This window comes from Caenorhabditis elegans, chromosome V (assembly GCF_000002985.6).
Source record: "Caenorhabditis elegans chromosome V".
NCBI lineage: Eukaryota > Metazoa > Nematoda > Chromadorea > Rhabditida > Rhabditidae > Caenorhabditis > Caenorhabditis elegans.
The window spans coordinates 14806822-14821090 of NC_003283.11; the positions used below are offsets into that span (position 1 = coordinate 14806822).

General features: G+C 34.9%; 1 protein-coding gene and 4 non-coding genes across 7 annotated transcripts in view; 1 reads left to right on the forward strand and 4 right to left on the reverse strand.

Annotated features, from left to right (window-relative positions):
- rin-1 overlaps nt 1-8779 on the reverse strand; it is a gene marked incomplete at both ends in the record, with an annotated part of 31450 nt that extends 22671 nt beyond the window's left edge. Inside the window, 8 exons of one of the 3 annotated variants that reach the window (NM_001129408.5) lie at nt 1658-1749; nt 2232-2302; nt 2418-2643; nt 3341-3528; nt 4535-4689; nt 6358-6488; nt 7342-7619; nt 8316-8779. In NM_001129408.5, coding sequence (NP_001122880.1) covers nt 1658-1749; nt 2232-2302; nt 2418-2643; nt 3341-3528; nt 4535-4689; nt 6358-6488; nt 7342-7619; nt 8316-8723 — 1549 coding nt within the window. Of the gene's footprint in view, nt 1-1657; nt 1750-2231; nt 2303-2417; nt 2644-3340; nt 3529-4534; nt 4690-6357; nt 6489-7341; nt 7620-8315 lie in introns of those variants that run through there. The other 2 variants (NM_001269690.3, NM_001269691.3) reach the window with 2 other exon arrangements.
- A 92-nt stretch (nt 8780-8871) lies between these two features.
- Nucleotides 8872-9014, forward strand: C48G7.4. The gene has a single exon (NR_069997.1). It is a non-coding gene; the product is annotated as an Unclassified non-coding RNA C48G7.4 (non-coding RNA).
- A 1377-nt stretch (nt 9015-10391) lies between these two features.
- W06A7.9 lies at nt 10392-10539 on the reverse strand. Its single transcript, NR_069998.1, has one exon. It is a non-coding gene; the product is annotated as an Unclassified non-coding RNA W06A7.9 (non-coding RNA).
- Nucleotides 10540-12846: 2307 nt separating this feature from the next.
- On the reverse strand, nt 12847-12996 carry W06A7.11. The gene has a single exon (NR_069999.1). It is a non-coding gene; the product is annotated as an Unclassified non-coding RNA W06A7.11 (non-coding RNA).
- Nucleotides 12997-13559: 563 nt separating this feature from the next.
- W06A7.10 lies at nt 13560-13707 on the reverse strand. The gene has a single exon (NR_070000.1). It is a non-coding gene; the product is annotated as an Unclassified non-coding RNA W06A7.10 (non-coding RNA).
- Nucleotides 13708-14269: the final 562 nt, after the last annotated feature.

Here is a 14269-nt window from a genome sequence, read left to right on the forward strand (position 1 = left end):
ACAGGGCAAGATTTTCAGTATTTTCTATGATCATGGTCTCAAAACATAGTTTAAACAATTTTGTCAGAGACACAGATTTTTGAATTGCAATCCTATCAGTTTTAGTATTCTCTTGTGATCCAAACCAGGATGGGCGGCAAATCGGCAAATTGCCGGAATTGAAACTTCCGGCAAATTGCCGATTTGCCGAAAATTTTCGGCAATTCCGTATTTTTGGAAATCTCAGAATTCCAATTTCAACCGGCAAAATTGTATGCATCCTATGAATGTTTCTACATATATTTTGAAAAGTAAGCAAAATGCGTGAAAATATTTAAGGCAAATGGAAAAAATTTCAAAAAATCTAAGTTTAAGTGTTTCCGTCTTCAAAAAATCCCTCTAAACGTTTCCGGCAAATCTGATATCTGGCAAAGGGCAAATCGGTAATTTGTGGAAATTCAAAATTTCCGGGAAACCGGCAATTTGCCGATTTTGCCGCCCATCCCTGATCCAAATTTCCGATCAGAAGTTATATTAACCTAGAAACTGTACACAGAAATTCGTGATGGGAAACAGGGGCATAAATTGAAATAAAAATAATAAAATATAAAACACGGCGACACCGATAATAATCGGGGAGGAAACAACACCAAGAAAAATGACGAAAGATGAAGGAGACCGGTGGTGGTGTCAAATAAGGAACAATGGAAAACGAAGGGAGAAGGCATGCAAATTTCAATGCATGTGTGTGCGTGTGTGACAATGGGTTTCGAATCCAGATTTTCCCGCATTTCGACATGTTTCTTCAATTCAAATGCATGTCTTTGAGTGAAACGGTTTGTTTCTTCTGGTTCACCTCACTTTGTTTTATCAAATAATCATTAAATCTTGATGGATTGACAGTGTGATTAGGCTGTGATAATTGAGGAAGAGGGGATGCAACAAGGGGATTCCAAAAGGAAATTGACAACAATTTCTGCTCATTTTTGTAGATTCCGCTGTTTTTTAAGCATGCTAACTGTATGGAAATGGGTATATCAGCTGAAATGAGTCCTAAATTTAGGAAAATTTTAGGGCTCGGGTGATTTAACTGACAAAATAATCTTCAAACATAAATTGGCTCACAAACTGTATAATATACTTTCTGAGAAATCAAGAATGGCGGATTTACGATCCCAATTATTGGGATGGAATAGGAAACACGAGTTGAAAAAAATTACCAGCCAGCTAAAAAAATTAATAAAAAATGGGCAGCTTTCGTAGTTTGGCGAAGATTTCGAGCACAAGCTTGACGTTTCTAAAGTCGACTTCAATGAGTAAAAAAAGAAAGAAAGTGGCCACTGAATACACTAACGTAAATCTCGAGAAGACAATAAAACTTTGGGATAGCCACCAACCACCACTAGCAGAAAAGCTAAACAACAAAAATATATGCGCTGGGTGCCGTACCGAATGCTCACTAAATGAACGAAGAGAGACAGAAGAAGCCAAGGGAGTCCGCAATAAAAAGTTAAAAGAAACTGAAGGAAGAAGCTGCAGCCACACACATCTGGCACTATTCCAACTCTAACTCCAACTGACTCCTTCATCATCAAAATCTCATCCTCCGAATCGATTCCACACACACACACACACACACACATTCTTCATTCATTTAATTTCTACAATATGTGCTTACCCTGCTCCATCATTGCAATGCTCAAAAGTTGCTTTGTCGTTGTACATGCACGGATTGCCGATGGAAGTTGGAGACGGTGCTCTAGTTCGTCTCTGAAAATTTAAAAAATTAATTGAAAATGGAAAAAAAATTATTCTAAAAATGTTTCTTATTCTGAAAAAGCAGAGATCAATCCTGAAACTTTTTTTGAACATCGAAAATTCATTTCTCTTTTTTTTTTTTTGAATTTTTGAATAATTTTTAGTGATATGTCAAAATTTTTTGAAGAAACTATTTTTAATTACCTCATTAAAAACAAAAGGTATTTTTACGAAAGTTTCTTGTAATTTTTCCGGTTTTCGAAATTCAAGTTTTCAGATTTTTTTTTCTGAAAATTACGGAAAAAATTGAAAAATTGTCTAAAACACACTCGTGATACTGAAATTATCAACGAAAATAAATTGTAATAATTTCTAAAAACTAAAAACTTTTTTGGATATAAATATTCAAAACGGGAGCCAAAAATTTGAAGCCATAAAAATTCCAAAACATTTTTTTTTGCTCATTTTTCAATTTGATCTTGTTAAAAACTCACTCGTTAACACAATAATGTTCAATGAGAAGAGGAAGTGATCGAAATGTGAGAGGGCTTCCTTCTAGCCTGACCTGCAAATTAATGAGATTTATTGCATTTTTATCATGTGTCAGAACATTGAAAACTACACATTCATTGTAGTGTCAACAAGAGCATTGAAACTTTTTCTAAATGCTCTAAACTCACCGCTTTAGCAGTTGTAGGAGCTGCAGGTTCTTTTGATGTTGTCGGTTTCAGTGGAACGACGAGCTTCTCGATTATATAATGATCAATTTCGACGTGAGCTCCCGGAGCCAGCCGAACTGAAAGAGCCATGCAATTCTCGCGTGTCGATGCTCTGACAATGAAGTTTCCCGGTTCCATTCGGCGAAGGAGATGGAGAACTTCTGGTCGACCCATGTGTGGAAGATACCTGAAATTGGATTTTACTTGATTCAAAAATTGAGAATATTCTGAAAAATAAAATATAACTATTGAAAAGTATGAAATTATTTTTTTGCGCAAATTTCAATTCTATATAGCAAAAATTTTCAAAAGGCTTTTTTTTAACTACCACGCGGCAAGAGTACTGTAGCTGTGCTAAGTTCTCAATTTCAGTTGTTCTAATTACGGTCTCGACAGGACCATTTTTCGTTATTAACAAAAAGGTGTGCTGAGAGTACTGTAATTTCCAAGTTTTACTGTTGCGAACTTTTTAAATGATTTTTTATAGTTTTCTGTTGCAAAATTTAATTTTTTTTTAAACGAAAATGAAACACAATTTTTGTAACAAATCGTGACAAAAATTATGAAAATTCAATTAACTAGTCAACATCAAAAAAGTTGTAAATTACAGTACTATTCAAAGACGCAAATAATCGTGTCGAGACCGGATATCATATTTTTAGTGCAATAATAGCAAAATTTCGCGTACGATTAATATGGTTTTCGCTTAAACGTTCAATTGAATTTTCTAGAGATTTATCTCCGCAACATTTTTTTTGGCGGAGAGCTGTTTCAAAATATCAGAAACTTGTTTTAAAAAAGAGGAAAATGAACACCGTTATAGTAACTATTTTGAGCGGTGATTCAAAAATAATTCAGCATTTTTTAAATCTTTGAAATCTTACCAAACTGCGTGTGTTCGTATAATTTGTTCCAACAAAGTGACACTCTTCCCAGACATTGACGACGTCGACGAATTCCTTTTGAGCACGAAATCCGAGTAAACACTCTCCTCACCACGATCTGCCGTCGGTGCTGTTGTAGTCGAAGAAGAAGTGTTGATGTACATTGCCGGGATCGGCGGTCGAGGTCTCTGCAATCAAATGAATTGAAATTGGACAAAAAATGGCTGCTGCTTGGAAGAGATGGCCTCGTCGAAAGAATGGTTACCACCACCACCAATTTGCCATTTTATTCATCTTATTGGAAGGTCATCACAATGAGAATTAGAAAAGGTTTTAGGAGGAATATGAATGGATGGAGAGAGGTTTCAATTTCACGCCGACCCGGGAAAAAAACCGTTCAACCTTTCGGGAATTGGTTTCATAATGACAATTGGGGTGACTTTAATGGAGATATTGAAAAACGTATTAAACCTTATTTGGAATGAGGGTTATAAATGAGGCTATATGTTGAAAAGTATCACCTAAAAAGATTTTCGTAACTCGTGTACTCTTCGAGGACAAGTTTTATTTTTTTGCAATTGAGTTTATAGTTTTTTCTAAAATTCTTGGTCCATTACCGCTAATTTTTATTGTACTTTTTGAATTTTGAATCGGTAATGGAAAAAAATTGAATTTTTTACTGAGAAGCACTTAAAACAAATTGGCGATTTAGACGTTAACTACAAAGGAAATAAGCGAAAATTATCTAAAATCAAGTAGTAGAGCTGAAGAGTACACGAGGTACCGAAATCGACACGTTTACAGGTTTTAAATAATTTTTCGAAAAAATCAAAAAATAAATTCTCTCTCTCTGTCTCTCTCTCTCTTGTAGAGTGAACGAAAGAAACTAATAAAATTCGCATTTCAAAAATACTAATAATAACAAGTGATAAAGAGCCTCTATGCTTCTTCTCTTCCAACAACAAGTGTCCTTCCATCATTTCACTTACTTTGTCAATGATGCTGGTGGTCTTGTTGCTCGTGAACATGATAAATTGGAAACGAGAAAGAAAGTGAGGGACGTATGAATGTGTGTACTTTGTGTGTGAGTGTTACACTTATGAATGAGGGTTTTTGATATGAGAATGTTTTTTAATATTGCATTTATGTGTGATTCAGAACTTTAAATATACATTTTCCAATCAACATTCTTACCTCTTCCACCTCACTCTGTGACAATTCTTGTGCAATTGGACTGCTCGCATACTCGATTGGAACCGCCCATTCTGAAACTCTTCCACTCGCCATTAGAAGCGAGCCGTTCAGCGCGACGTCTGTGATCGTCTCGGTCGAGGTTTCGCCACCGTTGTCTGGAAATTGTATTTAGAATTATGGTTAGAATTTTTGAAAAAAATAGATATTTTCAGTACATGGAAGTGCATATTTCTTAGCTTCCAATAATAGAAGTGAAGTTTTAATTAAACTACAGACTTTTAAAATTCCTGAAGCCTGAATTCAAAGAAAATTTGTGTGAACCTCTAACACGACTTTGTGTAGATTTACGAAGCTCGTGTACTCCTCGAGAAGAAGTAGGCTTTGTTTTTATTTTATTTTTTTATTTTATTCATGATGTTTCAGATTGTTGAAAAAACTATGAATTTTTATTCCCAGTATTTTTCTTAACTGTAGATCGGCGTAAATCGACACATGACCGAGTTAGAGGTTCTCACGCTTTCACGCCAATGTTTTCCAAAAACTGTGAAACTATAGAAACGAATAGATGCTCAAAGTCAATAAAAATGCTCGAAATGTTGCGACCCGAAATCAAAAGAGTATGAAGTTCGGGAAGAGGGATGATGGAATGATGGTTGAGGACAGCCTGTCCGCCTGCCACACACACACATCTAGACGCTTAATCAAAAGCAAACAAACATTCGTAAAGAAATGTGATTATCGTCGGGAAAAGGGAAGAAGGAAAGGGGGCATCATAAGCAGTGTGGATGGTCAAGAGTGAAACATTCGGGCGGAAATGTCAGGGTTTATCAAAATATCAAAGAATAGAAAAAGAGAATATAGCAAAATGATTCCATAAGTGGACAGAAAAACCGACTAAACCTGATTATGAACGGAATGCGAATGAATATTACTACAACTCTACTCAACGATTTTCCAGAGAAATGAAGGACGAAAATTCTCGAATTTTGTGGCTTTAAATGAATTTTAAGTTCAGATTCATCTTAGACAACGTTTCTCAAAACAAGAAGACACAACTAAACTACCACAAATACTTCAAAAATGTCGTAAATTTTCTTAAAAACCTAGAAATTAGACATTGTCAGGATAAGATTAATCGGAAAAATACGGTGTTTTCTTCCCGAAACAACTTAAAATTGTTCAATCTAGAAGCTATTATCCATCTCATTTGGGACACCTAAATTCGTGAGAAGCTGTGCAAACACTAATGTTTCATATTTGCACCAATTCCCCAGACTCTTGAAGAGGGCATCAAAAATTGTAAGAAGAAGACGACGTATCGCAAGCAAAATGTGAAGGAATGAGTGAAAGATTCATAAGAGACCCGACTGCCTGCAGCAGCTTGTCAGCACCAATATCGGAAAGAGACAAGTCCATTCGTTCACTTCTCGCTCTATTTCACATGGATGGCGCAGGAGAAGAAGGAGAAGGATGAGGAATACTGTGAACATCATCAAAAGCAACAACCATGTATTAGGACACATGTCTCATTTGGCACACACATCGAGAATAGTTGTTTTTTCTTTCTTCTTCACAAGTAGAGACATCTGGATACATTCTTGAGATTTGCAACTTGAGAAGGCATAAGTAAATCAAACCGGTTTGAGGCTCTTAACAAATTTAAGGGCAATTTTGGAGGATATACAAAAAAAAGTAGATCGATATTTTGACTTTTCAATCACAGGTAGACCGAAATAATTCAACGAACGATGATTTTTCTGTCTCACAATTTGATATTCCCAGTCAATTTTCCAGAACACCTATAATTTCGAATAGTTTCTCACCGAAAGATCGTCCTCCATTCAATCCATGCTTCTCATCGTCAACATCATCATCGTCCTCCGTCATCATTGAACCGGGAACCGATGTGATATCCTCAACTTGTACTCGAATTGCTCCAAAGTCGGGACTGAACCTGAAAAGTTGTGGAGTTTAGTAACATTTTCTCATGAGGAGCGGAATTTTTTATAATGAATCACAGGCACATTACCTCCTTTCATGAGAAAAAGTGGAATGTGACTGTGATTCATTTATACGAAAAATCGTGAAAAGTATGGGGGGAAAACAAGGAAAAATCAATTTGGAACGACGATTTCGTCGCTAACATTGGGATTTTTTCGATTTTTTAGTGAAAAAAAAAATTTAAATTGAAACTTTTAGACATTTCGAAAATCCAAAATTCTTCGAAAAAATATTTCGAAATATTTAAAATATAACTTATAAAAAACATGATGTTGTTTTTTATGAGAAAATGTTCCTTTAAATTGCCGAAAATTCAAGAAAAAAACGATTAATCGAAAAGAAAATTGAAGCTCAATCAAAAAAAAAACATTTTCGCTGAAACGGACTACGGTAGACGAAACAGTGCAAACACCGCCACGTAAAAATGCACAGCCGGAGTACAAAATTGTCTTTTTAAAATCAGATTAATAAAAAAAAACTATTTTCGAAATAAATAAAATGATTAAGTTCGAAAATATTTTTGTAAATCATTCTGAATGTTTCATCGAAATTTTTTTAATTTTCTCAGAGAAATTTACAAAAAAAGAAACGAAAACTTTCGATTTTTCGGAAGATAGTTAGATAGTTTTAAAAAATGTATTGTTTTTTTCATGTGTTTTCGATTTTTTTTCAAAAATTGGTCGAAATGATAGTTTTTAATTTATTTTATAAAACGAAATTTAATGAAATAGCTTTCTTCAGAAATATTCTCATTAAAGTACATTTTTTAAAATTTATTTAAGATTTCTGAAATCTAGAAAACTCACGCTCTCCCAGCAGGATTTCCATCGCTTTTTCGTCGATTCATAGTGGCTGATTTAATACTTCCCGCCACAACTTGATCTCTATATTCTAATTCCATCATTGGCATTACTGCAACACTTGCTCTACGATTCTTTCGTTGTCGTACCGCTTCATCAGATTCTTCATAAGCGGATAATGGTCGTTCGTTGCCATTACTACTCGGAGCAGCGCCGCCTCCACGAGATCTAGCTGCTGCTATGGCTCTCGCCGACATTGAATCTGAGGCAGAAGAGCAGGATGTCTGAAAATAGATTGATTATTGAATATAGTTCAGAAAAAAAGAGGAGAAGAATAAAGAAACGGGCGACACACACACTTTCCCAACACCATTCAACAAGAGCACCGTCGATTTTATTGGTTTTGCATGAAAAAAAACGAAGAGGTTACTGACATAGAGAAGGAAAGGAATTGATATTCAATTTGAATTTTTTTTTTGAAAAAAGACATTTTCGGTTAGCGGGAAATATTCAAAACTGCTCATTTTTGACCCAACTTCAAAAATAAGTGCAGAAATATAGAAAACCTTTTTTTTTTGATTAAATTTATCTTTTTAAAATCGATAAAAGACACTAAAAAGCGGCTAAATTTTTGTTTTTTTTTTGACGAAAATTGGCTTATTTTCAAATGGGTAAAACCTTTTTATGCAATTTCTGCACTAATTTTTGATTTTTGGTCTACGAAACTGGCTGTTTTTTTTTAGATTTTCCGGGAATTGTTTGGAATAAAATTTTTAATTTTTTAACAATTTTTCGAACAAAAAGAGCATCCCGAAGCTTTATCCTAATTCAACAAAAGGAAAGAAAATTATGAAATGAGTTTTCAGGATTATTCAGTTTTTTTTTTCTGAAAAGCACATTTTCTGTCCGATACAGTAACGCTTGGCTGAGGTCTTATTGACACCCGACTGCCCTTTTTTCGGAAAATAGGAAATACTCACCCCGATTTCTTCAACATTATCGTATAGACTAATGTCTATAATTGGTTCCAAATAATTCGAATTACACGAAGAAGAACCCGACGGAAAAGTTGCTGGGCGAATCTTTGGAAGTTTAGAATCTGGCTCAACAGCGTCTTCTAGAATCCGTTGCAGCTTTTCCCGTTCCATCATTATAGGTTTATATGTGTCACGACGAATTAGGCCAACATGTTTTCGAAGACGAACTTCAACTTCCTCGTTATACTCTCGCTCGTCACTTTTTGATTTGAAAAGCGATTTTCGAGGAGATGGTACCGGAGTTTTTGATGTGACTAGAAGACGTCGTGGTTTTGGCACAGGAATATCGGAATTCGAGACATTAGATGTAGATCTAGCTGATGTAGATGTTGAAGGTAGAGATGTTATCATCTCCAAACGTTCAAATATAATCGAATATAATCAATGTGAAATTGTGTCTCAGTGAGTAGAAGGAGAAAAAATGAATGAGGCAGCGGCGGTGGCGTCGAAAACCGAAAACACAAGAGGTGAGTCACACGGCCGGCGGCGACGGTCAGCGACTTTTTCGACAAAAGAACGACGCAATCGGTGTTGCGAAAGCTTCTCACGGGATCGTGTGCCGCACTTTTTTCCGTATCCGTTCGTTTCGATGGTAGGTGAATAGTCAGAAAATATGCAGACAAGACGTTCTTCACGGTCAACTCTAGTAACAAATCAATAGAGGGCACAGAGAAGTGAACATGATAGGGTTGTGGGCCGCCGCAGCGCCATGGTGGTGGTCACTTTTGCCGTCCCGTCAAATGTGGCACATTTAGTGGCAATGACAATCGACACCTCTCTAGTCAACAATCGAATACTGGCGGTGCTTTTTCATGAAGAATTGGGGTGCTCCTGACATACTTTACGCTGAAACTATTTTTATAAAAAGGTAAAAACATTGTCTTTCTCCAAAATCCATTTGCTTGCTCAACGAATCGGAATCTTGTCAATTTCTATTAAAGTTGGACAGCTCTGCTTTTAATTGAAACGTCAAATCATGTTCAGATCAATCTAACCGTCTATTTCTCTGACTAAACACAAAAAATTTCGAGTGATAAGAATGTGAAAAGCGTCATTTTGGAAAATAACGATAAGAATGACCGGAAAAGAGAAATAGAAGAGCCAAAAGGTGAGAAATTGAATGGAGAAAGGTGCATCTATTGTCGCGCATCATTTATTACACTTCTCTCCCGCCACTACACCAATGGTTTCTGCGAATGAATTGTTTTCACGGAAGAAAGGAGAAAAATGGAATTTTCAAGTAAAACTGATGATTTTAGTTCTAAAAATGGATATTATAAAGTGCTGTCAAGCTCCAATTTCATATTTGTTTGAATATAAATCAGGAATAACAAAAAAGTGTTAAAAAACAACAAAAAAAACAAGAAAAGCTGAAAAAAATTAGTGTGAGCAAAGTATTTTTGAAACGAGTATACGGTAGAAATTCGAAAAGTACGCAAACACCGACACGCACAAAGAACATTTGTTTTAAATTTGTTTTTTTTACAATGAGATTTTTATTAATAAAATACTAAAAAAAAATCTTAAATATATAAATTTTTGCATTAGTGAACGTAATTCAATTTTAATCCAAATTCAGATTTCTTCATTATTTCTTGAAATCATAAAGAAAAATTTTTAATCTCTCGGTTTGTGGGTTAAAAAGGTTTTTTTGTTTTCATATTTAAAATTATTGATTATTTTTTGAACACTTCTTGAGAACAGAGATGTTATAAAACATTTTTAACTTTTCAAAATTTAACAAAACTTTTTTAGTTTAATGTTTAAAATATATAATTTCTCTTGAAAAAAACGGTTAAAGTGTCCCAATTGCACAAGGAAACGAGAAAACTCAACATTAAATGTTTCAACTTGAGACAAATGAAATATACACTACAGGAATAAGGAACTATTCGAAAATTCTACGAAATTTCGGAGAAACCCATTAGTTTTGTCGAACCCATAATCGGATTGACAATAGAAGCCACGCGTCAAACAAAGTCAAAATCATATAAATTGTCTTAGTTTTGAAGATTTTGGCGCGACTCAAGGAGCGAATCGTTTCTTCAAGCGTTCCGCGGCCGCCGCCAGTATTGATAATGGTTATGATGATGCTGGGTGAAAGATGCAAAAATGTGCAAATAATTGACGAAAACGACGCGAAAAGACTGTGCGAACCGCTCACCCATGCCGGTCTTTTATCTTACGCGTGGAAATTGTGCACTTTGACGAGAGAATGAGCACCGTAGAGGCCAGGGAAAATCCTCGAAACATACAAATTACTAGCTGGACTGTCTAGTTGGTACTTTGTAAGTCGGCGAGAAGCACGGGAAGAAATTAAGACTGGAAGCTCGAGTAAATACAAAAAGACAAAAAATAGTGACCCTGATTATTCACGGAATGCAACGTTCAGAGCTCGAAAATCTTACTGTATCCTAATTTTTATTACATTTTTTAAACAATTAAATTTTCAATAATACTGAATTCATAGGTTATCGTATAGTCAATGGAAATATATCTTAACTATAGTTATGAAAATATGACAACGAAAAAATCTGAACACACAATTATTAAAGCCTGACACCGAAGACATCAGGAGGCACTTCCATAAATTTTTTGCCGTGTTCCTTACGATATTTGAACTGAAATTTAAGTAAAGTTTTCAAGGGTTATGAAGTATTTACAGTATCTGTTAGTATTCATCCAAAACGCGACAATCAGTAAAAGTCCATATGAGGTAAAAAAGAGAAGAACCTTTGAGAGATGGTGGCTAACTATACAAGGTAAACACTAAGTGAAGCCATTTGTTTTGTGTAGTCTATACGAACGGAAGCTCTCCACCTCCTTCTTCACGGGTGCAAATATGGCCAATGGTCGGAAGAAGAAGAGACCATATGATGGTAATACAAAAAAACAAAGGATTTACTCCTCGCCGCAGTTGGTGATAAATCGATTAATATTGTTTTGACAGGTGGAGTAGCGCCAGTGGGGGAAGTGTTTAAAACTACTCAAATGATTCACCAAATATCATAGTAAAACTTTCAAAAAACACATTTGGACAATTTTTATTTACTGTCAAAAAGGGACTACTCAGTTTTTGTCACTCATAATTATGGAAGTCGACCAAAAAACAGTTATCTTTAACGATTTTTTCCAGTAAGTTTTAATTATTTGCACTTAAAATATGGTAGTTGTCGGAACATGGGAGATTGCTCTGGATTTCTTTTGAAGCTCATTTTTTTCAAAAATTTGGCAATTTGCCAGAAAATCGGTACGTGGAATATTTGAAAAAGTAAAGGGTGAAAACATAATTATCAACTATGTCTGTCAGAGAGTAAAATTGGTAAAATTTGAACAAAATCTATTGGAAAACACGTTATTATTATGCACCCTTGGACCACAAAGTGTGTAACAAACTTTGCAAAATTGAAAAGCGTCGAGGTGGGGCGCTGTTACAATTCAAAGCGAGGGTAAGTGATAAGTTGGTTCTTGGGATGTAACACTATGAAGTACTTGCACTTTTATTGCTCCTGGGGCAATGCGAGTAATATACATTCAGAAAAATGAATACAATATTCAGGATCTTCACTACCGTCATGTGTCTGGAACGGTGTGACTCGGGAGCCGGTGATGCATAGGACGGAGCACTGTCTTGGAAATACTATCCCAGAAAAGAAGCACAAGCCAGAAGGAGGAATTTTTGTTTGGCAATTATCTTTTGGTTGTCGTTTCTTAGCTTTTGGGTCAAAAAATATTAACTGGAATAAATAGTTGGCAGAAAAGATAAAGCTTGGGCAAAAGTTCGGCAAGAATCATGTCAAACTTGGATTCAGTAAATCAAATCCTACCAAAACTTGGGCAAGCAGTTAGCGCTAAACGCAGAGTTGATTTGTTTTCAGAAACGGGGCAAGTTCTTTTTTTCCTTAATCTCACATATGTATAGTTTGATGTTTGAAAATGTTTGAAAACAAACAGTCGTGATTGGCAAAATAATTTGCCCATTTTAAAACCAAGTATGTTTAAACTTATAAGTTGTTCCAGATTTTCAAAACTGTGTAATGAGAAATTGATGAAAATGTTATTTCTATATTCTGAAACTAAAATTTTCATGTCGGTAATAACCTAATTTTGTCTAAAATCTTCAAGTTGGCCTTTCCGTGTCGCAGCTGCAAGGATTTTATTATTAAATAATCATCCTTTATTCCACAACTTAGTAGTTCATCTTACCATATTTCGTTGATTAGGGTACAATTGAAGCCGGGAGGTGACCAAAAATCACCGAAATTGAAATCAAATGGAAAACCTGAACTAAATTGCCAAAAAAAAACTGCCATGAACGTATGGCTGAATATTGAAAGTTGTCGACTGAGCGATGAACTCAATGACTTTTTTCTTTTTCAAAAAATTTCTTATATTGCTAATTAAATTACTCGATGTTATATAATTATTTTTTTCTTCAATTCTTCTAACATTTTCATTTACGTCCAAATTCAACATGACTCATGCAAACATACCGCCTCCGACACAAAAACCTATTCTTTTCGCGCACTTTCCGTCAACTCGAACACCTTTTGCCAAATAAGAGGCTAGCTTGTACTCTAAACGGTTATTTGTCGTTATTTTATGGAAAAGTATTAGTATTAAGCGTGGGGCAGTGAATACTTTTATTTCTTTAAAAAATGCAGAATGGTCCCTAAATATTAAATTTCTCAACAGGAATTTAAAAGCAATTTCTTTATTCTATCAGATGTTTTGCACCTCCTCCGTTAAATAGAACATGAAATTTTTCCTTCATCTAAGTTTTAGATTTCGTCAATCCTATATTTCCAAAATTGTCACTCACTTCTGGAGGCATAGATCGGATTTTGCCAATCTGTTTCTAAGTAAAATTGGTCTGAAAAATTCAGTTTAGTGAAGCCGATTTTAATGAAGAAGCTCTATTTTTAATTTATGAAATTATAAAGTGTTCTAATTTTTGCGAGAACATAACATTGTGTTGACTGTGGAAACTTTCAAATTGCCAATTTAATGTTTTTCTTGCTAATCACGTTTCTTGCTAATCACGCAAATCTTGAAATTTTCCGATCTCGGTAAATGGCAAATTCGGCAAATTTGCCGAACTCGGTAAATGGCAAATTCGGAAAATTTGCAGCACAGCCCTTTTAACTATTCACATTCTTAAATTTATTCATGAATTTTTATTCAATCTTACATTTTCCAACTTCCCTAACTCTCAGTTTCGAAACTTGTGCAGTGTGTCTCTCCAACATTCCGCCCCCACTGATCTCTTCTCTTCCAACTGATCCAACATCTCGAGAATCCCAACGAAATAGTGTTGATATTGAAGAGACTTAGATGTGAAGTAGAAGAAAGATAGGATGAGATTCTGTGTGTGATAGAAGGAGCACATGCTGCTGTAAAAAAGATGGAGGTGGAGTTGATGAAGAGGCAGTGAGAGATGAAGAGAACGAAAACACCAACAACAATCACTTTTAACGCTGATTGTGAATTAGGTTCCTTGGTTTATTGATTGATTATTTGAAGCATAACTTTTCCGTAATAGCATTGCAAATCGAATGTATATTTTTAAAAACATCTTCCATGTTTTGATTCTTGAAAATTAATTGGCTAAATTTTTATACCTTTCTTTGAAAAATATAACTTACTTCGTAACTACAGTTCTGTTACAGTAATTTTTCCAAAAAATATACCATAAGATAAGGATAGGAACCAAATTTCAATTTAGAGTGATGGTTAATCGCCACAGTCTGTTTGAATTGACCTAATTTTTTATCATTTACAAACTAGACGAATCGTTAGCAGAAGTAATATAATATTTTTCTTGAATATAGTTCTTATTATTGATTCCAGTCAATTCTAAAATGTTATCTACTGATTTTCCTTCAATTTTTCCGAAT